General features: G+C 42.4%; 1 protein-coding gene across 5 annotated transcripts; it reads right to left on the bottom strand.

Moving 5' to 3' along the window:
* Nucleotides 1-628: 628 nt before the first annotated feature.
* NIPA2 (NIPA magnesium transporter 2) lies at nt 629-22,417 on the bottom strand. Of its 5 annotated transcripts, none has more exons than XM_077814880.1 (7): nt 22,271-22,402; nt 12,098-12,188; nt 7,793-8,016; nt 5,447-5,503; nt 4,122-4,212; nt 2,751-2,911; nt 629-1,624 (listed from the first exon to the last, which is right to left on the bottom strand). In XM_077814880.1, exons 3-7 carry the CDS (start codon nt 7,971-7,973, stop codon nt 987-989), a joined length of 1,128 nt encoding a protein of 375 aa, XP_077671006.1. In that variant the 5' UTR covers nt 7,974-8,016; nt 12,098-12,188; nt 22,271-22,402; the 3' UTR covers nt 629-986. The 5 variants fall into 5 exon arrangements, with proteins under 5 accessions (XP_077671006.1, XP_077671014.1, XP_077670998.1 ...); XM_077814888.1 differs by lacking the exon at nt 12,098-12,188 and adding an exon at nt 19,937-20,020 and having other exon boundaries at nt 22,271-22,392; XM_077814872.1 differs by lacking the exon at nt 22,271-22,402 and adding an exon at nt 14,726-14,903.
* Between the last annotated feature and the right edge of the window lie 899 nt (nt 22,418-23,316).

Here is a 23,316-nt window from a genome sequence, read left to right as displayed (position 1 = left end):
TTCTACACAGAAGTGTAACATAGCAGTAGTTAAAAGCCTACAAATGGTCTTGGAAGGGAAACTCCTAACTGTCTAGGGTTTTATTTGTTTCTCAAGAAAATGACATCCAGCAAGCATTAAACTGTTGCTGACAGAGTAAAAACCCACTACAAGACAGTGAGTTACATTTGTTAGGGAAGAGAGAATACAGGTCTGACAATTAAGAAAAATTTCATTATCAGCGTCTAAATGATAGATATCCTTTTTAGTTAGTACTTACCTTTTACATCCTACCTAACTTGATAGTAAATTGATCTTGAAGACTTGCTAGGTTGTATAATTTCCTTTCCCTCTGAAGTATGTTCAAACAATTTAAAAACTCTTTAAATCAGTTTAAATAAAAACAAACTATTCTGAACATACCCTTCCTGAGTCTTTACTGTTTCAAGTTTACTAATACCTCAGTAGTAGTAGTAATCAGTTAAACTAGTTTAGTTGACACTTCCCACAAGTGCTGTAATTAGCTACTTTAGTGACATCTACTGTAAGTTGCTCCCTACGCATTTCAGGTTAATAGTCTTACACTTCCATATGCTGAAACAGACACGGTGAATATTCATTTTGCAAAAGATTCAGGTTCATGTCAATGTGCTTACCACCAATGCAAAATTAAAGCAATTTATTTTTGATATAGTTAAAATTGTCATTAGTGCAATAAGTCTTTAAAATGGAAAATTCAAATTAAAAATATTTACAAGTTTACACAGATAACTTAAGAGCAACAAAAACAAACCATCTACTGAGGTCATTTCAGAGTGTCTTTTTAAAGTAAAATAAGGCAAATTAAAACTCCATCACTATCCTTGGTCCAAATTAATCAAACCTAAAAATTAACGATTGTCTGTACATATTGTTCAAGTACATCATCTGCTTCCAAACGCAAACTCAGACATTTTACAGCCAAAAAAAAAAAAAGGTTACAGAATTGTTCTTTTCTTAACACATTTTCAGAATGCTGCCAGACTTCCATTTCTCCTGGAGGGGACACTCTCATTGGAGTGTATTTCACCTACACAGGTTGAGCTTTCTTCGTCATGATTAAAGCATTCATATGTGGTTGGCAGAGTGCCATTGATTGCTCTGTCATCTTTCCGCAAGGAGACGGGCAGATTTGCTAGAGTGAAATTTACATCTTTAAAGGCATGCAATAAGAAGATCCCCACAATGATCGTGAGAAAACCACTGAAGGTACCAATAATGTCAGCAGCAGACATGTGTTGCCACTCCTTGAAAAGGATAGCAGAACAAGTTAAAACAGAAGTTGTAAAGAATACATAATATATTGGAGTCACTATGGAAGTGTTGAATATATCCAGAGCTCTGTTTAAATAGTTGATCTGTGTGCTCACACAGATTATAAGACTTAACAGCAGAATCCAGGACAAAGGATGTTTTAGCACAGGTTTTCCTGCAATAAGTTCCTTGATAGTGATGCCCAAGCCTTTCACACAGGAGACTGACAATGCTCCAATTACAGAGCAGATTGTTATGTACACAAGAATGTTGGTCTGTCCATGGCGAGGTCCTACCACAAATATCAATATTAAGGACACAATGACGACAAGTGTTGCAAAAACCACAAAACCTGCAGTAGGGGAGAAAAAAATCACTTATTTATATACAGTACACAAGAGCATCCTGTTAGGTACCAAGAAACATAGTGCATATTTTAAGGTCAACAAGTCAAGGCTGATTTCTCCCCTTCATTTTATTAATTACATGTTCAAATGATGATTTTTCTTCTACAAGTCTTCCAAAATGGAGGCTACAACAAATCTTATGACAACTGATGAGCTGGCTAAAATAAGCATGGAACTACGATTGCTGGCATGCCTGCAATTCCAACTCTACTTCTCTCCCAGGTTCTGAAATGAAGAATATGGCGCTAGAAAGCCAGCCTCCCTTTTACCGCAATCCTTGGATTATTAAAAAGCACAGAACCAGGGGTATGGAGAGCCCATAGGGTGTAGGCATATATCTGAATGCTGTCTGATTTGTTTTGATTTGGGTGCTTCACTCAGCAACAGGAATTTTAAGCCACCAATCGGACATGCTGATAATGCCCTCGAATAAGTCATATCACCCCTCAGTTTCATCTGTAAAATGGAGCTTTACCTTCTTTGTAAAGTGCTTTGAGATCTACAGGTATCAACTGCTATACAAGAGGTAGGTATAGCATTTTTATTAGAATATAATGTGAAACATAGACGACACTCTGACCTAAATTTTAGCTACTAGTCCTAATGGTAACCCTCTGATATTGTAAATTTTCCCCACAGTCTATGCTTCATTTTTAAAGATAGGCTCAAAATTACCTTAAACAGATGACATTTCTTTGCAGAAAATGTAACAAGGGGAAAATAGCTGTCTGCTTCTTAGGTTAACATATTAAACTGCTAATTTATTATTCTTTCAGAACATACTTTTACTTGGACAAAAATTGACCTCATTGTTTAATCCTGACATTCTGTGCAAAATAAATTCACTGGTATCCTTCAAAGCTCCTGCTAAGTCTATTGTAGAATTCAAACCCATATTTTATTTACAGATGTAGAAACACAGAGGTGGTCTTTAACTTTTTGGTACTAGAAATTTGCAACAGTTGCAACTGTAAATGAACCACAGTCCTTTTAGCAAAGTAGGTTAAACATACTTACCTTCCTACATTAGCTACCCTGCTACCTACAGACGAACTTGACATTTTCTCTCACCTGGATCTCCTAGCTTGTGGGACATTTCATTCAAAGTTTCTACCTCCTCTTCTTGTGGAGCATGAATGACCATCACAGTTGACCCTAATATACTCAACAAACATCCAATTTTTCCATGCAGATTAAGTTTTTCCTTTAAAAAATAGGATGAAAGAATGGCACTGAAAGGAAAAAACACATTGACAGATTATGAATCAGGAGATATTTAATTAATTTGCCCACAGCAGACATAAAAAAACAGTAGTGTCAAAGTTCAGAAAACACTTTCCTCTCAGTAATTAAGAGCTGGTAAGGTTCCAAATAAACAAAGAGGGCAAACAATCTGAATACAGAATTTAGTACAGACTGCCTTACTATGCAGATAAAAGCTCTACAACTCCCTTGTTTCAATATCTAATACAGTGCACAGCATCTAGTCATCTGCACCATTACTCATGTCCATACATTTCTATTAGACTAAATCCACTAATTAAATATATTAAGCGTAATTACAATAGTCTATATTAACATGTCTGCTATGCACTAGATATTTGTAAAAGTCTAGCGGCCCAAAAGTTGTTTTAAATTATGCTGCCTCCTCAAAATTGCTAGGGAGAATGTTATACATCAGTGGCTCCCAAACTTGTTCCGCCGCTTGTGCAGGGAAAGCCCCTGGTGGGCCAGGCCGGTTTGTTTACCTGCCGCATCCGCAGGTTTGGCTGATCGCAGCTCCCAGTGGCCGAGGTTCGCTGCTCCAGGCCAATGGGAGCTGCTGGAAGCAGCGGCCAGTACATCCCTCAGCCCGCACCGCTTCCCGCAGCCCCCACTGGCCTGGAGCAGCGAACCGCGGCCACTGGGAGCCACAATTGGCCAAACCTGCGGATGCGGCAGGTAAACAAACCGGCCTGGCCCACCAGGGGCTTTCCCTGCACAAGTGGCGAACAAGTTTCGGAACCACTGTTATACATCATCCTCTCTATAAAATCCCTCTCCAAGATGATGTGGTGTACTGGTGCAAAATCCTTGAATCTCTAAAGACAAGTAAGATCCTCACTTTGATCAGGAATGAAAATTAGTTTATTAGTCTTGTCTTCCTTTTATTTGTGCACATCATAACTGGCTTCCAACCTCAAGCGATGCAGAAGACAGGAATAGCAGGGTGTTGCAAGTCAAAGTACACTGCTAGAGCTGTGCAAGGGAGCTTGTAGAGTGCTGACTCATATTATGCCTGGGTTAAGTCAGTGCTACCCCTTCCATTTTTATGAGTCCTAAGTTTAGTCAGAGTTAAGCAGAAAGCCATATTTAACAACTCAAAATAAGTGATAGAAATTTCTAAATACGTACTTCACTTCTACCTCTCTGAAATAGTGCTTCTTTCTAAACAGTTCTTACCTTACAAGAACACTGAGAGCTCCCAATGGAGTCACTAATGTAGCTGGTGCAAATGCATAAGCAGCAAAGTTAGCTACTTCACCAGCTCCCACTGCAGAATAAAAAAAGAATTAGGAAATCTTAACACATGTAAGAGACACCTCTGAAACTGAACAAGTGTTCCCACAGAGAAGAAATTCAGCTAAAATGTTCAGCTGACATGGAAGTTTAATATAAGCAGAACTCAAAGCTAGCAGCTAGATATTCCATATAACAAAAATAAATCTCACCTGTAATTTAGGCTAACCCATTTTTATTTAACAGCCTCTGCATTTCCACATCCTACTAACTCAGGTCATTTAACTCTCACATAAGCAAAATAATCTGCAATTCTATCTTCTATGAAGCAGTATATAAACTACAATGATTCAAGTTAAACGCACATAGTCACACTGTTTAAGTCCAAAGTTTAGGAGATGTGTAAAAAGATTTAACAAAACCAAAGAGAAGGAGAGAGAGGAGGTTTCAAAATATTTTAAAGTAACTTTTTCAATGAATGGTTTTGTATTGGCTAGGGCTCTTGCAGAAGGGCCACATACACCCAGGAGGCAGGGATAAAGGAGACAGTCAAAGCCCTGCCACCTGGGCTGTTCTTCCCCCCCCACCCCCCCAATCTCTCACAGGGAGGAAGCCCAGGCTCATGCCCCTTTTCCCCCTCCCCAATCTCTCACTTGGAGGCAGCAGAGCTCCAGCTGTCAGCCCTGGGTTGCTGCAGCAATGCAAAAGTAAGGGTGGCAATGGGGTGCTAAGTCTCTGCTGTGAAAAGTGATATTGATGAATATCACTTTTCATATTACCACCCTTACTTCTACGCTGCTACAGGTGCAATGCTGCCTTCAGAGCTGGGCACCTGGCAAGCAGCTGCTGCTCTCCGCTCTGCATTCAGAGCTGGGCAGCGGCATATGTACCGGGAAGACACACAGAAAGGGGATCAAATAAGTTTAAGAACCACTGGTCTAGTTTAACTGCCCAAGCTTAGTGAAGTGAAAAATTAAAATACATAAATGGTAAAAATTAAAAAGGGGTCAAATTCTCTGCTGATCAAGAAAAACTACTGAAAAAATTCACTGGAGATGTATCTTTTTACACCCAAGAATCTTATTTTTAATTTTATTTTAATTACAAAGATATTACTAATAATACAATTTATTTTTTAAAATATGGATTTTTATCTCAGTGTACCGAGGTATACACTATTTCTAGCTTTGGTTATTGTGTATTCAATAATTTTTTTGAACATTTTGATATTTAAAATTTTTTAACACTGCTTATTTTTTGATATTTACTTGACAGAAGTCCAGCCCACCACAGCCACTCTTTAAGATATGCATGACCGCCTTGACCTGGAATTGGAAGAATGAGCAATTAATCAGCAATACATAGGGGCAAGCATCGATCACTTATGATTGACAGTTCTATTTAAAAAAAAAGAAAAGAAAGAATTGTTTTCAGCCCATGTTATAAACATATATGCAATCACTCATTAAACAAACACCTGCACAATTTGATGCATAATCAGAGGCTAGGGTTGAAGTCAAAATATTTTCAACCTCTTAAAACGTGCAGATATTCCTGTGTAATTCACTTTAAAGATTAGTGGCGTATATATATATATTTCTTTGGGACTAGAAATGGCATTACAGACCACACAATATTTGCCTATTCTGAGGTAATGTTCTAGATTCATAACAATGTTAAAACACAAATTAAAGAAAAGGGGATTTAACAGAGTCCCTATTCTTACAGTTAACCTAAATAGTTCCATGGTTTGTAATCCCAGTTGACTAATCATGTTCTTCCTTTTATACAGTAAATTAGGAGGCTATCCATAGGAAGATACACCTTTATCCAGGGGAAATAGTCAATCATGTAATCTAAGGAGCGTATGTGTATACATTAATGTACACACTTTAAGCCACGCACCACCACGGTATTCAGGTGAACTTCAAAGAAAATGGCCATACAATGTTTGCCCCCCCAAACTGAGAGCACACGTTCTGTGTTCACTCATACCACCACCAACTTCTCTGGAATCACCAGAGATGGAAGATTCTAATCCATACACACACAATTAACCTTTTAGTTTCTTTGATACACTGCAACTGTTTCAGTGTGGTCACTTAACTGGGTGCAATAGCACAGACCACTTTCACACTGATACAACTGGTCAACAGAGGGCAATTGGTGTAGAAGGGCAACAGTCAATCCAACATCATCTTGCATATTTCTAGCCGTTTTCTATCTATCTCAGCTCTTACGTTGTGCCCGTCACTCTAGTATCTCAACACCCAATGCACGGTTACCCCGCTACTACTTCAAGTCTTCACCATATTTATCAAGTGCACAGTCAGCTGTAGCAAAAATCCAAAAAGTTCACAAATATCAGTTGGATGGAAGCAATGCAATATTATCAGTTATTAGAGTTATTTGCCTTTGTTTCTGATGAAGTATATTAACTGCTATTAAATTGTCAATATAACCAATTCTTTTAGACTACATACACAACATCTAATAAGAATTAAGTAAAATAACCTTATGTTTTTGTGCTACAGTAAAATATTTACCCAAACCACACAACCATCTAAGGTTCTGGAATGTCATCTTCCTGAACATTGCCCTTCCCCGCTCCCTTTTTTTTATTTAATTAAACTTAAGCATTTCTGACATAATGAAAGTCTTCAGGAGACAGTTTAGTTTTAGAAAATGAAAGCTGTGATGTATTCTGATCCAATACTTTGACACAATTACACTATTTATTATGAGCCCATCCATTTCGGCAATCAGGATCGATCGTATTAGTTCCCAAATTATTTTCAAGTACAATTCAAGGTGCAGTTTAGACCTACAAAGCCCTGATTTGGGTCCTACGTATCTCAGAAATTGCCTCTTTCATCTCTATCTCCATAGAGGAGATCATCTGAGACAGTCAAACTGACAGTTCCTAGGTTTGTTAACTTGGAGGCAAGCACTCTCATTGTAGGGGCCGGTTTCAGAGTAACAGCCGTGTTAGTCTGTCTTTGCAAAAAGAAAAGGAGTACTTGTGGCACCTTAGAGACTAACCAATTTCTTTGAGCATGAGCTTTCGTGAGCTACAGCTCAGTGAGCTGTAGCTCACGAAAGCTCATGCTCAAAGAAATTGGTTAGTCTCTAAGGTGCCACAAGTACTCCTTTTCTTATTGTAGAGGCCCTGACTCTGGAATTCATTCCCCTCCACATCCTCCAACAGGCCAGTATGTTGATCTTCCAATTACACTGTGAAGATCATCTCTTTAAACAGGCTTTTTCCTAGGGGGGGGAAGGGGGGATGTAACCAGGTTTACTCTTAACTGACGTGGTTTTGATTAATATATGCAAATGTATAGTTTGTTTTGGAAATGTACTTAGACGGCACAAACTGAATATATTACAGAAAGGGATTTCACCTTTTACTATACCTAATAACAAACTAGAAATAATGCAGAGTCCAGTGAAAATACAGAAGCTGAATATTTTAGGTCTAGAAGTTTCATCTCTCAATAAGGAACCAAAGTAAATCAATACACACAAAAAATCAGAGTGAAAATTCAGTAGCCATTCACAAAGCATTAAAATAAAATTAAAAACAGGCAAAAGTTCTCAAATGCATACTATACCTGCTCTCATGGAGCCCTTCCTGGCCAGCCGGAGGAGACCTTTCTTTTTTAGGATGAAACTCCCTCCAATGAAAATGCTGGAGCTCATAGCCAACACGAGACCAATATAGAAATCATATTTTCCTCCACTCTGGATCATTTCGTAAGCTACTGAAGTGTTCAAAACCGTCACATCGATCATGGAACAGAAGAGCTGCTGTTACTGGAGACAGGATGATGCAATGCTGAAACCCGAACAAGTGCATATTATCACAACAGGATTTCATACAAATAAATCACACATCTATTTTCTTATGGGAAAACACTGTCTGCAGCCAACAAAGATGGCAGCGTGGCTGGGCCTGCCCCAAAGAACCTGAACTCTAAAGGCAGATGATAAAAATCAGACAATACACTGGATGAAGGTGCATACTTGAGGCAGGGGTGAAATAGGACAGATTAAACTGATTAAAGGTTTTGAGGAAGTTCAGAAGAGCATCTGGCACTCCAGATGAGAGTTCACACTACAAGAAGCAACAAGGAATGATGCTTGAAGACAAACGTAAGCAGATCCATGTATTTTCAAACATATAGTGTGTGTTTTTTCTTCATATTCACACAGTTCCATTCCATATAACACACACAAAATACCACTATTTATGTTAAAATTAATTTACAATCTAGGTTTGAGTTAAGACAGTCACAGCATCCCAATAGCCATATAAGATTACTGGAACAATGGAAGAAGAAAGGTTACAAAGTATTGTTCAAATCATATGGTAGTTCAGTTAGCACAGACTCTTTTTCAGGATGCATAAAAATAGTGCCTTTACGGAATAACATAGCAGAAACTGCAATAACCACCAGTAATCTTCTGTTTACCAGTAGTCTTTGCAAGGGTTGTTTTTCTCAGTACAAGTATAACAAAGCATCCCTGATGCTTAGCTACAATGGCAATGAAAGAGTTTACTATGGAAAAGCCTTCACTCAGACTATTGGAGTCTCAAGCCTAGTTATGTGGAGAACCGCAGCAAAGGCCCAGAGAAAGTGTCAATAAACAAGAACTTTTAGAACAGGACTCAAAATCTGCAATAATGCACTCGTGTTTCTGGCAAGACATGACAATTGTCTATTTGCTCTAAATTATATTACTTTTCTGATACATGGTGCAATAAAGATATTGGAGTTTCTTTCTGAGACATTAGATTTTGGATTTTTAAGACATGTGCATAAGCAGTCTTAAAACACTGAAATGTTCTGCTTAATTATATTTCGAGGTGGTTTACTAATTTCTGCCAAGTATGAAAGGGAATGAAGATTTCTCTCATTTCCACTTTTAAGTTGCAAAGAATCGTTTTAAAACAGCTGACCAGTAGAGAGCACTACCCTGATATACTGCCAAAAAAAAAACAAAAAAAAAACCCTGGATAAAAACAGCATCAAGTTTCTATATACTGGAACTGTAGAGGGAAGAGGTCACAACATGTTGAAACTTACAGGAATATATGAAATTTTCATAATATTCCTGGTTCACATATGTAATACATGTTCCAGGTATAAAAGAAACTAGCAAAAAGTGCAAGCCAATTTAGCATATATATGACCCCAAAGGACGGTAATAAAATATTTCTACTTCAATGTTTATTGCCAAGCTGAATTCAGAGTCTGTGCACACATTGTAAAACCATACCACAACCTACTGCTATTTCCCAAATGTGCAGGAGGTGTGAGGGGGTGCTAAGGTGCTGGTGCATCAAGGCCCCAACACTGGTACCTTGGCTGAGGACACACCATGCTGTGAGGAGCCCCTGACGCACTAGTATCTTGGCATTCACACCAAGCTCTTATCCACAGCAGGTCATATGGACAGCCCCGGACCCCCACTCAAATACCATCACCCCACAATCCTGACTGCCCCCTTGATTCACATGACACACCTTAAAGGAAATGAGGGATATGAATGAGTAAGCAAGACTATGGTTCTCCCTCCCCCACTATGCTCCCTTAACTCCTCTAGTATATTAGGTTTTTAAACATCGATATATATCAGTGTTTCAAGGTTGAATATGGTAAGGCAGTAGGTGGGCACGCTCAGAGAATGTTCTGAGATGGCGCAATGGGTGGGGAAGGGGCTGACAGAAGCAGTGCTGTGTAGGATAGTGAAATATGGGGGCAATCCAGGTTGTGCATGGAAAAGTGGAATGAAGGGAAAACAGGACTCAGTCAGGGAGTATGATGGAGTGCAGCTCTGAGGTAGGCCAGGATGGGAAGGGGGTCACAGGAGACATTCAATCACTGCAGGGAGAGCATGCAAAAGAGAATACACACTAATGATTAATTTTCAGTGTTTCTACTCATTAAAAAATTGGGAAATTCCCAGACAAGACCTCTCTGACTTTGCTCGACTGTCTAGCCCATGAATGCAAAACTGTAAGAGAAATCAGTTTAGCTTGGCATAGCACCCCAATCCTCCACCCCTACCATAACCCCCTCCCACAAAAAAAAAATCACCCCGACCCACACTGAGCTAATATTCCTATGCTTGTCTGCCTGCTGGCAGCTTTTGAGGGAAGGTTAGGGTAAGACTTCTGAAAGCAGGGTCCCTTCCATTCCCTGTTGGGAGAATTATGTTTGGTCAATGTTTTCCATTTTAGAAATCTGACAGATATTCATACTGAGCAGCAGCAGATTTCCAATCCAGCAATCTCTACAAAGTGGATGCGACAAACTGACAGTGCTCCTAGTATTCTACTATACCCTAAATAAACTTTATGAAATTAAGTTAAATCTTACTGAATTAGTGTTAATACCTTTGAGGTACATTGTCTTAAAAGTGCAATTGTGCATGTGTTATTTGGGCATTGTATGTACCTTTTCAGTAGGGAGGGGGATGCTCATATACTTTCCTCCTTTATAAGCTTTTTGAAACCACTCCGCCCCTCCCACCCCCAAGAGGTTCACAACCACTTCAAACTGGATTTTCTAGGGAATGACAAAGGAAGGGGTTTTGGATAAATAGCCTGTTTTTAAACTGGCTCAGTGCCTTCTTCCTGATCCACCAAACAGACAGAGGGCCCCAACCCTTAGCAAAGGACTGGAAGGAGTGGCCCCATAAAACTGTGTTTGTTCTGAGCTGAAGCTGTGATAAACTTGTCACCACAAAGGAAACTTTGTGGATGGGGTAATGAAGGTCTGCTCTTGCCAGAGCTCATGCTAGGGTGGAGGATTATCTGGTAAGCTTATTCACACACATGTAGATTCTTTTATTCTTTCAGTGTTTTCTCTGGAATGACTTTTACCTTAAGAATAAAATAGGGTTGCATAGGAAGTGCTGGGTGGTATCTTATAACTGTAGCAATTACACCTGCTAACCATCTCCAAAGAAAAAGCAAGCAGCTGTCACTGTGCAATCTGTCTATGGTGGGAACAGCACAGTGAAGGCAGGGAACAGTTCAGCTTAGAAATACCCTGATCTGAAGAGAGAGAAATAGGTCTCCACCCAGAAAGGCAACAACAGGGGAGCTGCAAGGCTGAGAGTGGGTGCCCCTGCTGGACCACTGAGGTGGACATACAGGTGCAATCACTCTGAACTGTGACAGTGTTTATGAATAATGACTACACTCCCTAAAACTTGGCTATGTCATTCATTTCATTAGTCTCTAGTAAACAATTCACAAATTAGAGATTTTAAATAAAGCTATGGTGTCGCTGCACCCCCCTTCCCCCAACATATAATCAGAACACAAATATTTTTGACTCCTCAGTCAAGTGCTTAGTTGTGGAAGGCTTAATTTTTAATAGAACAGACCAAGGAAAGACAAAAGGTATTCAAATAATTCTAACTAGAGGAGGTTATCTTATATGGCTCAATCTAAAAATTGATTAAGAGCAACTGAAAAGTCAGTTTATTTGCTGCAAGTCCATTCAGACGCGAAATTAATTTTTTTTATTGGAAATAACCTAGTGTGCTGTCCAATCTTCATAGATGCACCCACATAGTTCAAGCACCACTCTATTTTCTTAACATGCAATAGTGCTTCAGCAAATACCAGTATAACAACAACTTTCAACACAGCTGTTTCCTGCTCAAATATCTGTTGCGTTGGGAAAACAGCAGGAGTAACTGTTCCATTCACAAAATATACCCATTGTATTGGCAATGCTCAGAATAACATCAGGTGAGCAGTTTACAAAATACAAAAGAAATAAACACTTTCCTTAGACAAAAATAGTTTTACTGCATACAAAAGAAGATTTTATCACGAGAAATCCAATCCCAGTGACTTGTACTAGGGGTATCGCTTGTTTATTGAGTCGTTGACTTACCTGTTTATAGCATAACAGAGCCTTTGTAATACTCTTGATAGAGCTCAGAATCTGTTTTGACTTTCTTCTAAATGAACTTGCATTCTTCCATCTTTTATAAATAAATATAAAAATGAATACATTTAAAGACTAGCGTTTATGCAAATCCTTGATGCTATAAACAAAGGACAGTACAAGTCTTTACGGGCAAAATGAGATGCAATCCCCTGGTGAAGAAAGGCTCATTTCATGAAGTGGAGTGAAGAAAGATAGTCCTAAATGGCTGTCTCCCACTTCTCGATCTCAGCTGAGAGGAAGCGAGGAATAAGGTCAGAACAAGCCATATACCCCTTAAAGGCAAAGGCCAGGATTACATTAGAAACTACCAGCACAGCAACATCAGGTAGGGGTATGATTTTTTATGATATTTTTATGTCAGCAAAACCCTCCTTGCACTGATCACGTTACACTGGCGTAAAAGAGCTTTTGCTAGCATAGCTATTGGTGAAATGGTATATAAACTATATCAGCAAAGGCGCTTTTTTTTGCCAGTATAAACTTCATCAATACTAGGGGCAAGATTACACTTAAAACACTGTCGCCGTAGCGCTTTAATGAAGATGCTCTAAACCAATGGGAGAGAGCTTTCCCTTTGGCACAGTTAATCCACCTCCTCGAGAAGTGGTAGCTATGTTGGCAGGAGAAGCTCTCCCACCGCATAGCGCTGTCTACACTAGGGATTAGGTCGGTATAACTATGTTGCTCACAGGTGTGGATTTTTCACACCTGAGCGACATAGTTATACCAATGTGTCTGTAGTGTAGACCTGACCTAGGAGGGTTTTGCCAGTATAGCTACAGCAACAAAGCTTTTAAATACAGACTAGGCCAAACTCATTTTCTCCACACCTTCTTTTTTAGAAGGGGATAGGACAGAGGTGGGCAAACTATGGCCCACGGGACCCTCCTGCCCAGCCCCTGAGATCCTGGCCCTGGAGGCTAGCCCTGGCTCCTCCCTCGCAGCCTCAGCTCATTGCACCGCCTGCGCAATACTCTGGGCGGCGGGGCAGCGAGCTCCTGGGGCAGCGCAGCTGCAGAGCCCAGCCTGAACCGGTGCTTTGTGCTGCGTGGCTGGCTCCAGCCAGGCGGCGCCAGCCACTGGTGCTCCAGGCAGCGTGGTAAGGGGGTGGAGGGGTTGAATAGAGGGCAGTCTTAAGTCTTTTACTGAGGCAATTTTAAGGGTTGCAATTCTGTAACAGAAAAGCTTCAAAAACAGACTTCAGCAAGAAACTGCTGAGCTTGAATTAATATGCCAACTAGATACCATTAACTTGGGTTTGAATAGAGACTGGGAGTGGCTGAGTCATTACACACATTGAATCTATTTCCCCATGTTGAGTATCCTCACACCTTCTTGTCAACTGTCTAAATGGGCCATCTTGATTATCACTACAAAAGTTTTTTCTCCTGCTGATAATAGCTCATCTTAATTAATTAGTCTCTGACAGTTTATATGGCAAGTTCCACCTTCTCTGTATGTATATATTCTTAATATGTTCCATTCTATGCATCCGATGAAGTGGGCTGTAGCCCACGAAAGCTTATGCTCGAATAAATTTGTTAATCTCTAAGGTGCCACAAGTACTCCTGTTCTTTTTGCAAATTTTTTTGGGCATAAGCTTTTGTGGGATAGAACCCACTTCATCAGTTGCAAGGAGTGGAAAATACAGGAGCAGGTATAAATACATGAAAAGATCTGAATTGTCTTACCAAGTATGAAGTTAGTCTAATGAGACAATTCAAATGACAGCAGGATACCAAGGGAGGAAAAATAACCTTTGAAGTGGTAATGAGAGTGGCCCATTTCAGACAGCACTGTGACTGGTTCTCACTTGAGCTAGGCTAACTTGTGAGAAGTACCTCACTGTAGATAAACTCTGCAGTGAAGACATATGATGCGAAAGGCAGTATTTGAGCTAGACAGTTAAATCTTTGAAAAACTCTGACTATCCTGAAGATTTTTTCTTTCTCAGTGGACCATCTCCCAGAAGGCGGAAAATGAAATGGTTTTGCCAACTTCTCTTTTCATATTTGTCTTCGAAAAACTGCTTGGGAAAGCTGGGGAGTGGATTTAATAAGTATATCAAGATGGACAAAGGAGAAGTCTCCCTGTAGACAGCAATATGATGCTAGCAGGTGGAGAGGTCAGAAAGAGGGGATTGTTTTCAAGGGATGTAAGCTATTCACTTTTCCTTTTTCCTCTGTAACTACACAAATAGTTTAGCTTATTCAAAATGAGAGTCTAGATACATTAAGGAAACCGATATTTTTGTTTCAACTTCATTTTCATTCTGTTTTTAATAAATCTTGGTTTTACTAAGATGACTGTTCATGGGTAATTTCATGCAGCATCCCCAGAACCTCAAAGGAGAAGAGTAGAGAGCATCTGGAAACTACACCTCTCTCAGCCTTGATGAAGGGGCATCGACAAAGCTGTCTTCTCTCAGTGACTTGTGCTGCCATTATGCTGAACACAAGGGGAGAAGCCAGAAGACCATGGAGAAGATATTGCTTTGGTCACAAATGGTGTAAATTTGCTAAGTGTTCTCTTACTAAGTGCACGGCCCAATTCAACAGGAAATTACCTCACTCTCACAAAGCTGGCCGCAGCTCAACTGTAGAAAGCCAGCTTGCCACTGAACCCATAAAGTTGTGACTCAGGGATCAGTTTACTTCTGTAGAATAAGAGCTTGGAACCACAGCCATCCACACATAACAGAATATATACTGCCCTTAGGGAAGCATCTACTCATAGCCTGTCCATTGTGGAAAACTGTGAAGTAGGAAAGAGCACCAATCAGCCGCTTGAAAGGAAACTCATTTGTCTTCAAAATATAATACAGGACTAGGCCACACCTGACAACGTAAGCCGTGAGAAAGCTCTTTGCTTTCCAAGTTGTTGTTCTCTATGTGCCAGTGGAGTAGCAAAGTGATATTTTCAAGAGACTTTTATCAATTTCACATTCCTGTTTCAATGTGAGCAAAGTGACTAAGTGACATTTACAGTAATGGTTCAATTTCACATTCCCACTCCATTAGGCCATAGCAGCAAGCATCCAAATAGCAAAAAAAAAGGTGATTTTCAAACTAAACCAAGTTTTTATTAAGTGGAGCCGATACTGATTAAAATACGTAAGTTTGTGAGAACAATGTGCACAGTGTAGCACTTGAAATATATGCAAAGAAGGTGGAAAAAATAAAAGACAATGTAACCTTTCACCTTGTGCATGTTTACCTACAGCTATGACCATAAAAGTTTCCTTTTTTAAGCAATGAAAAGAGGAAGTGGCCTTACCTGGTAAAAGTTTACGTGTTCAGAAAGAGATGAAGGGGCTGGTCTACACTGAAAAGTTACGTCAGCCTAGCTATGACTCTGAGGGTGTGAAAAATCCACACTCCTTAGAGATGTGGTTAAGCCGATGTAAGTGTAGGCAGCGCTAAGTTGACAGAAGAATTCTTTTGTCGACGTAGCTACCACCTGTTGGGGAGGTGGATTACTTATGCCAACAGCAGAATTCCTCCCATCATCATAGGCAATGCCTACGCTGAAGCGCTGCAGCAGCACCACTGTAGCGTCTTAAGTCTAGAAATACCAGCTAAAATCAATTGTGACTAAAACGTTCTAAACATTCAACACTAAACGAAGGTGGTATTTCATGAAGCAAGTTAGGGAGCTAGTCTTTTTTGCATTTAAAATGAAGCAGTTGTAAGTCTAATACCAAGAGGGTCCTAACTTAGCCAAAATAACGAGTTTTATACCGTTTGCAAATGGAACACTGCTCATGGAGATGACTGTACTCTTTCCATTTGTGAGCAGAATGAATTGTTCCAACTTACCCTGTTTTGCCACTGAAAGTAAACAAAGCCACATTAATCACTGGACAGGGTCTCCTTTATTCTAAAATAATCCATGCTGAAAATACTAGATGTTATAGGAGTTGTGACATAGCTCTAGCATACAAAGAAGCTGTTAAACTGTCAAATATTATTACTTTTGAGGCCACATCTACATTGAAGAACTTTACAGTATAGGAATACCAGTATACTATACGGACAAAGCCAAAGCACTTAGTGTAGATGCAGCTATGCTGGCAAAGCTATTCTTTGCACCAATATAGTAAAACCACCCCACAGAAGTGAAACAAGCCACACACCTGTAAAAGCAGAGTTTTGACCGTATAACTTTGTCTACACTGGCGCTTCTGCTGGCACAGCCATGTCTGTCAAAGGATCACATCTCACTGACACAGCTATGCCAGCATAAGTCTGTAGTGTAGACCTGGCCTGAGCTACATCACTGTAGTGTAGATACTTACTACAACAATGGAAGATTTTCTGTTGCTGTAGTAAATCCATGCCATGAAGAGGCTGTAGCTAGGTTGATGGAAGAATTCTTCCAGCAACCTAGCAGCATTTACATTGTGAGGTAGGCCAACCTAACTACACTGCACAGGACATGACATTTTTCACAGCCCTGACCAACATAGCTAGGAGGACCAAAGTTTTAGGTATAGTTTCCTGTATAGGTACAGTCCCGAGAATGAAAAGAATTTAGTCCTCATAACATTATCTGAGTATGTGGATGTTACCATTCTGATTCATTTGAAGATATACTGATTTTTGTTTTCACAAATTTAGCAGAAATAAAACAGTTAAAAAATGCAAAGAGATTTGATTTTTAGAAGATTTCAATTTTAAGTTTCTGAAGTATTAATAAATTTAAAATAATTTTAAATAAATTTTAGGTGGCACTACCTAAGAAAATGGTCATAAAGATTGTGACATTTAGAGTCAGACCCACTCAATAAATAAGTAGCAAGTACAAGATGTATGCACCACATGTACCACTTCAGCCTTTGAAAGGGATTGTAAGTGAGATTTAAGCAGCACATATGCCTGTGTCTGACCTTCTGACAAAAACAAATTTCATTCTTTCTACCTATTGAGTCACTATTCAATTTTTAATTTCAAAATTGAACTGTTTTCTTACAGATCTCTTACCTTTTCGACGTACTATAGATACTTCTTCACATGCCACTTACCCTCCATTTTTCTAGTCAAATGGACCACACTGAAAGAAAATGGAAGCTAACCCAAGATCTTACACTGACACTATTCTTTTTAAAAGTACCATGCTGAAGTGTCAATTTACTGAGCAATAAAATGTCTTGAAATTTATTGATTCTTCCAGTGCTGAACTCCTTATATAAAACTCTTAACTTAATTACATTAAAATATTGCTAAAATAACTGTTATGGTTAAGGAGTCCAAGATTTAAGTATTGTGAGTAAATGGATCCTCCACAGCAGCAAAATCAAGGAATGCTTTCAGAATCAAGACCCTTTTAAAATGGATTAAGAAAGTTCACACCTATCTGTTTCAGCATGACTACAGATTTCGGAAAGAAGCCAAGTACTAGTTTTAAAACAGAATTTTGAAGACCTTTCCTGTGGATTTCTGTAGACTATTTCAGAAAATAATCCTGCATGCTTTATTCACAGATTTCAATTTTCCTAGATAATAATAAAGACTAAAATCTAAGATTTTCATTCAGAAGCCATGATATTTAAATTCAATAAGAGTGCATTCTGAAAAATCTGCCAATACTAGGAAGTTTATCCTAAGGACCAAACTACCCTAAAAGTGTTTGTAATGTTACCTGGACCTCCTCAACTCTTGCCATGTCTCCAAGACAATTTTTATTAGTTTGACATTGAAGAGCAGTATTGATATTTCACTTAGCTCACCCACAGAGGGGAAAGAGAAAATCTGTTGACACTTTTCATCATTTGCTTTTGTTTTCCGTTTATGTAGCAGCAAAATGAAGCAAACCTACCACACTGCAACATCTGGGGAGGAAAGGAATAACGGGTCAAATATACTATAGGTACTACTTCATCCTATTTAGCAAGTTTCTGTCAGTCTACATATTTGCATTTTTAAAATATTTTGCAGTATGGAAACATGACTTTTTTAAAAAAGATCCTTAGGTGAGAATAATAAGAAATATACCCCTCTTTACTATTGTCACCTTACACGGTAAATTAAGCATTTCAGTGAGAATATAGTTTTGACACTGGAAGCCTTTACTTTAATTTATACAATAAATTATATAAATAAAATCTCTATGAAAATAACCAACAAAAACATCAAACAAATATTCTCAATATACGTATGTTAGAATGTTAACAGTAAAAGTACTATTAAGTTAAAGCCATCCCCCCAAGTTTAAGCATCTTTTGTCCATTCATGCCCCTTCTCTTCTTTAGTGTCAGGTACAGGTACCTCTAAAGTAGGGCAGCTGCAGCATAGCATAAAACCAACAAAGACCACAAACAGCAGTTGATACAAGAGTGAATGAACTTAAAAGTCAAGTACCATTTTCAAGATGGTGAGATGTATGTAGAATGGTATGTATGAAGAGAGTATGTAAAAACTACTCTGGAAAAAGTAATGCCACCTTAAATTTTCTGGTTAAAATACAATTCTCCAATTTTATCAAAGCAATTATATAGTCACAAGAGACCTATACAAAAGCATGTTAGCCATAAAATTCAATTGTGCATATACTATCCACCTATTATGTCAGGTAACTAAACTAAAAAGTGATTAAAATATGATGATGTAATGAAGCATTAGTACAGAGACACTGAAAGCAACAGCTGTGTTAAAATTGGATTCTAAATATACCTATTAGTGTAAACACCTTTAAGTAGATCTTTCTCACTTCTTAAAACAATTGCCTAGCAGTTTAAGTTTTTATTAACAAAAAGTTAAAGCTGTAGCTGACGTGCTTTTGAAACCCCCCACATCTCAAATGGAGCAGGAAGGGCCCACGTCCCGGGGGAGGGTGGCTGCAGGGTGACCTCCAACCTCTGTGCAGCCAATCGCCTGTGCTCCCTACTGCCATGTTGGAGCCTCCATATTTATTTACTGACAAATAAAATTTGCAGAATTTTAAAACAGTGTGTGCAGAATTTTTATTTTTTTGGTGCAGAACTCCCTCAGGAGTAGCAGGTGAAGTAACTCACCAGGGTTACCAGCCCCACACAAGGTGTGGGCAGGCAGGCTCAGCCTGGCAGGACCTAAGTGTGGAGGGATCCAGGAGTGAGGAGAGAGGGTTCTATATGGATCAATCTGGGTGTGGGTGTCTCAGGAGGGGATCTAGATGCACAGGGGCTCTAGGACTCTGCAGAGGGGGGTCCAGGTGAAGGTGGTTGGGACTCAACAGGGGGTTCTGGGTGTAGGAAGATGGGGCTCAGGAGGATGGCTCCAGGTGCTGGAGGAGTGGGGCCTGATGGGGTTGGGGTCCGGGTGCAGCAGGTTGGGGCTCAATGGGGTGGGGCGGTCCGGGCGGAGGTGGTTGTGGAGTAGTCCAGGTCCATAGGGGATGGTGCTCATCAGTGTGTGGGTTTGAGTGTCTGGGGTGGGGTTTGGTTGGGGGAGCTGGATACACAGAAGTTGGGTGGACAGGAGAGTAGCTCCCTATACAGTGACCCCTCCCCTTGCAGTTGAAGAGCAATGGAGGCAGGAAGTGGGTGGGAGAGGGGAGATACAGAGGTTTCTGGGAGTGGGTCTGACCCAGACCCAGCCGTTCTGTGCAGGGCAAGTGCACTCCTTCCTCCACCCCAGGTGGGACTAGCCACTGAGTCCAGTGCAAAATGGGAGCCACCAGTCAGGGTGGGGCTGGGGCTCGGTGGGGCTCTGGATGCAGGGGGTGAGGCTTGATGGGGTATAGATATAGGGGGTCCGCAGCCCCAGCCAGAGCATCCCCAGCCCTGCACTGCCTGCAGTGACTTACCTCTCCACTGGCTGCACCCGAAACGACTTGCCCATGCTGTTGCGTACGGGAGCATGACTGCTCTGGCAGCTTCTCTTTGCTTCCCTGTCAGAAAGTAATTTTTCTTCAGGGAAGCACAGAAATCTGCATGGGACATGCATTCTGTGCATATGCAGTGGCGCAGAAAACACTCCAAGTTTTGGGGCTTGGCTACTACAGTAGCGTTAGAAATATTCAACGCCACAGGAATTTACAAAAAAATCTGAGAACGCTACATTTTACACAGTAGCTATTTAGAAAAGAACAGAGATAATAGGTTATGGCAGCGTTTGTAATGAGAAAAAGTAGAAATTCAGGTGACTAGTTTAAGGATGTCTTTTTGTCTACTAATAAGCTAGTCAGGGCAGGTCTGACATCTTCCTATACATCTGTGTAGTACCTAGCACACTGGCTGCATTGTCTCTAGGAAAAAAAGGTGTGTTAACTTGGGTGAGTTAACATACACAAGCTAAAGCCTTCATGTACATATAAAACATTTGGATAAATGGTTTCAGACAATGAAAGGAAATGACAAAATATAAACCAGGTGTTCTCAAAATGGGGGTTGGGACCCCTCAGGGGTTGGGAGGTTATTACATGGGGGTTGCAAGCTGTCAGTCTCCACCCTAAACCCCGCTTTGCATCCAGCATTTATAATTGTGTTAAATATATTTTAAAAGTGTTTTTAAATTTATAAGGGGGGGGGGGCTGGCCACACTCAGAGGCTTCCTATGTGAAAGATAAGCTATTACCAGCAGGAGAGTGAGTTTGTGTGTGTATGGGGGTTGCAGGGGGTGAGAAAACCTGGACTTGTGCTGGAAATGGCCCACCTTGATTATCATGCACATTGTAGGGAGAGTGGTCACTTTGGATAAGCTATTACCAGCAGGAGAGTGAGTTTGTGTGTGTGGTTTTTGGAGGAAGGTGAGGGAGTGAGAGAACCTAGATTTGTGCTGGAAATGGCCCACCTTGATTATCATACACATTGTGAAGACAGTGGTCACTTTGGATGGGCTATTACCAGCAGGAGAGTGAGTTGGGGGGGGGGGGAGCGGAGGGTGACAAAACCTGGATCTGTGCTGGAAATGGCCCAACTTGATGATCACTTTAGATAAGCTATTACCAGCAGCACAGTGGGGTGGGAGGAGGTATTGTTTCATGGTCTCTGTGTGTATATAATATCTTCTGCAGTTTCCACGGTATGCATTCGATGAAGTGAGCTGTAGCTCGCAAAAGCTCATGCTCAAATAAATTGGTTAGTCTCTAAGGTGCCACAAGTACTTCTTTTCTTTATGTGAAAGGGGTCACCAGTACAAAAGTCTGAGAACCACTGGTATAAACGGACCTGGAAAAGGCTTTAGGATAATGCCTGGGGGGCCCTGGTGTGTCACGGACATGGAGAAGAGGAAATGGAAGCAGAAGCGGCGCGCAATGGAAAGCGCAATCTAGCAGTAAACGGCGAGTCTCCGGAGCACACTGAAGTTTAGGAAACTGCTTCCCGAAGAGCAAGAAGAGGGCTCGGGTGTAACGACCAGCCTGTAACGTGCCAGTTCAGCTGCCACCACGACCAGTATCCGGAAAGAGCCGCGCGTGCCGCCGCGAGCGCGCCCCGAGGAGACTCTCTCGGGGCGCCCGTTCCGATGCCAGAGGAACCGGCGCCGAAGGCAGCGGCACCGGCGAGACCCCCCGGGGCGGGGGGGGGGTGAGAATCTCTTCCACGCTGGCGGCTTTTCCCCCTAAAAAGTTCCCACAGCTGCTGCCAGCGGGCTCTGCGCCAGCGGCTCCCGAGCGCGGACGCGTTGCGCTCCTCACGGCGGCTGTCACCAGGGCCCGGCCTGAGACGCTGGGCTGGGCTGGGCTGGGCGGGGCGGCGGGGAGGTTACGCGCCAGTAGCCAGACTGCCCGAGCGCGCTCGCCGCCAGCGGGGGCCGGCCCAGCAACGGCGGGAGGCCCGCGGGGCGGCTCGGCGCAGGCGCAGCCCGAAAGCGGCGGCGCGCGCGCCTGTCATCGGAACAGCGGCTCCGGGTCGCTCGGTACCCGCCGTAAGAGCGCGCGCGTGGGGGGAGGGGCGAGAGGCACGGAGTGTACAGACTGGGAGGCCCCAGGCTAGGGCGCACTGCGTCACGTGCCCCCGCCCCGCCCATCGGTTATCGGAGGAGGCGGGGCGGGTTCGGGAACCAGCCTCGTTCCCAGGGGAGGACATAAACTACCAGCCCCCGCCTCTTCCCCCGCAACGAGTCGCCGCGCGCGCGAGGCCCCGCCCAGGGGGCCGGAGGAGGGCGCGGCCCCCACCCCGGCCGCGAGTCCCGCACTCACCTGCGGCGGCTCCTCACATCCCCGCCGAGGGGCGGCCCTGGCCCGGCGCGGGAGGAGGGAAGGTGGGGCTGGTCCCTGCGCGCTCCGCTGCCATGGAGAACCCGGCGCCGACTCGCGACTCACTCTTCCGGCCCGGGCCGTCACAGCCGGCGGAAGGGGTGGGGCCAGCGCGGGGACGAGACAGCGGTGGCCCCGCCCCAGGAGCCCCAACCACGTGACCACTCCGTGAACGGGGAGGGGGCGGGGCGGACGCCCAGGCCTAGTCCTGGCCGCGTGTGCGCGCCCGCCGCAGCCGGCCTGGTCTGGGGCCAAGCCCCCTGCGCCCGCTGCCTGCCAGCTGGAGCCTAGAGTCCGCGCTGCGTGGGGCCCGGGCGCCGAGGCGGGAGAGACGGGGGGTATGGCTTAGGGGACCCGCTGCGGCAGGTGGGAGCCAGAAAGCGCTTTCCAGCCGCGCCCGGGGCGGAAGAATGGCTCTGTGCAAGCTTGCTTCTGTCCCCGACTGCGGTGGGGACGATAAAAGACACCACCTGCCTCTCCCACCGCGTCGCAGGACGGGCAGGTCCTGATCTACTGTCAGTGCCGGGAACCAGAGCTGGGGGTACGAGCTCGCCTCCTCCAGCAAACATTAATGCTACCATGAACTGGACAGAAAGGAGCACAAGGTGAGGAGGCGAGTTATTGGATTGAGGGTACCTGTTCCTTTCCTAAAAGAAAAGGAGGACTAGTGGCACCTTAGAGACTAACCAGTTTATTTGAGCATAAGCTTTTGTGAGCTGAGAAGCTTATGCTCAGATAAATTGGTTAGTCTCTAAGGTGCCACAAGTACTCCTTTTCTTTTTGCGAATACAGACTAACACGGCTGTTACTCTGAAACCTGTTCCTTTCCTGACCAGCTCACACCAACCGTAGTTTTTATTTGTTTAAGCAACACAGATAGGCAAATTAGTTATCCCCAAACCCTCTCCCTCCCAGGCACAGTCCCCAAATAGTTATCCAGGTCAGCCGCAGCCTCCTTTTTCTAAAAGTTAACATAAAACCTGACAGAC

This window comes from Eretmochelys imbricata, chromosome 1 (assembly GCF_965152235.1).
Source record: "Eretmochelys imbricata isolate rEreImb1 chromosome 1, rEreImb1.hap1, whole genome shotgun sequence".
In the NCBI taxonomy this organism is placed as follows: domain Eukaryota; kingdom Metazoa; phylum Chordata; order Testudines; family Cheloniidae; genus Eretmochelys; species Eretmochelys imbricata.
Note: the sequence above shows the minus strand (reverse complement) of the source record. Positions and strands in the feature narration are given on the sequence as shown.

Coding starts and splice junctions, on each gene's coding strand:
- NIPA2 (XM_077814863.1), bottom strand. CDS start 7,973: ATGATCGATGTGACGGTTTTGAACACTTCAGTAGCTTACGAAATGATC. Junction 2,912..4,121: donor GCTCTCAGTGTTCTTGTAAG/GTAAGAACTGTT, acceptor TTTTCCTTTCAG/TGCCATTCTTTCATCCTATT. Junction 1,625..2,750: donor CCACAAGCTAGGAGATCCAG/GTGAGAGAAAAT, acceptor CCCCTACTGCAG/GTTTTGTGGTTTTTGCAACA.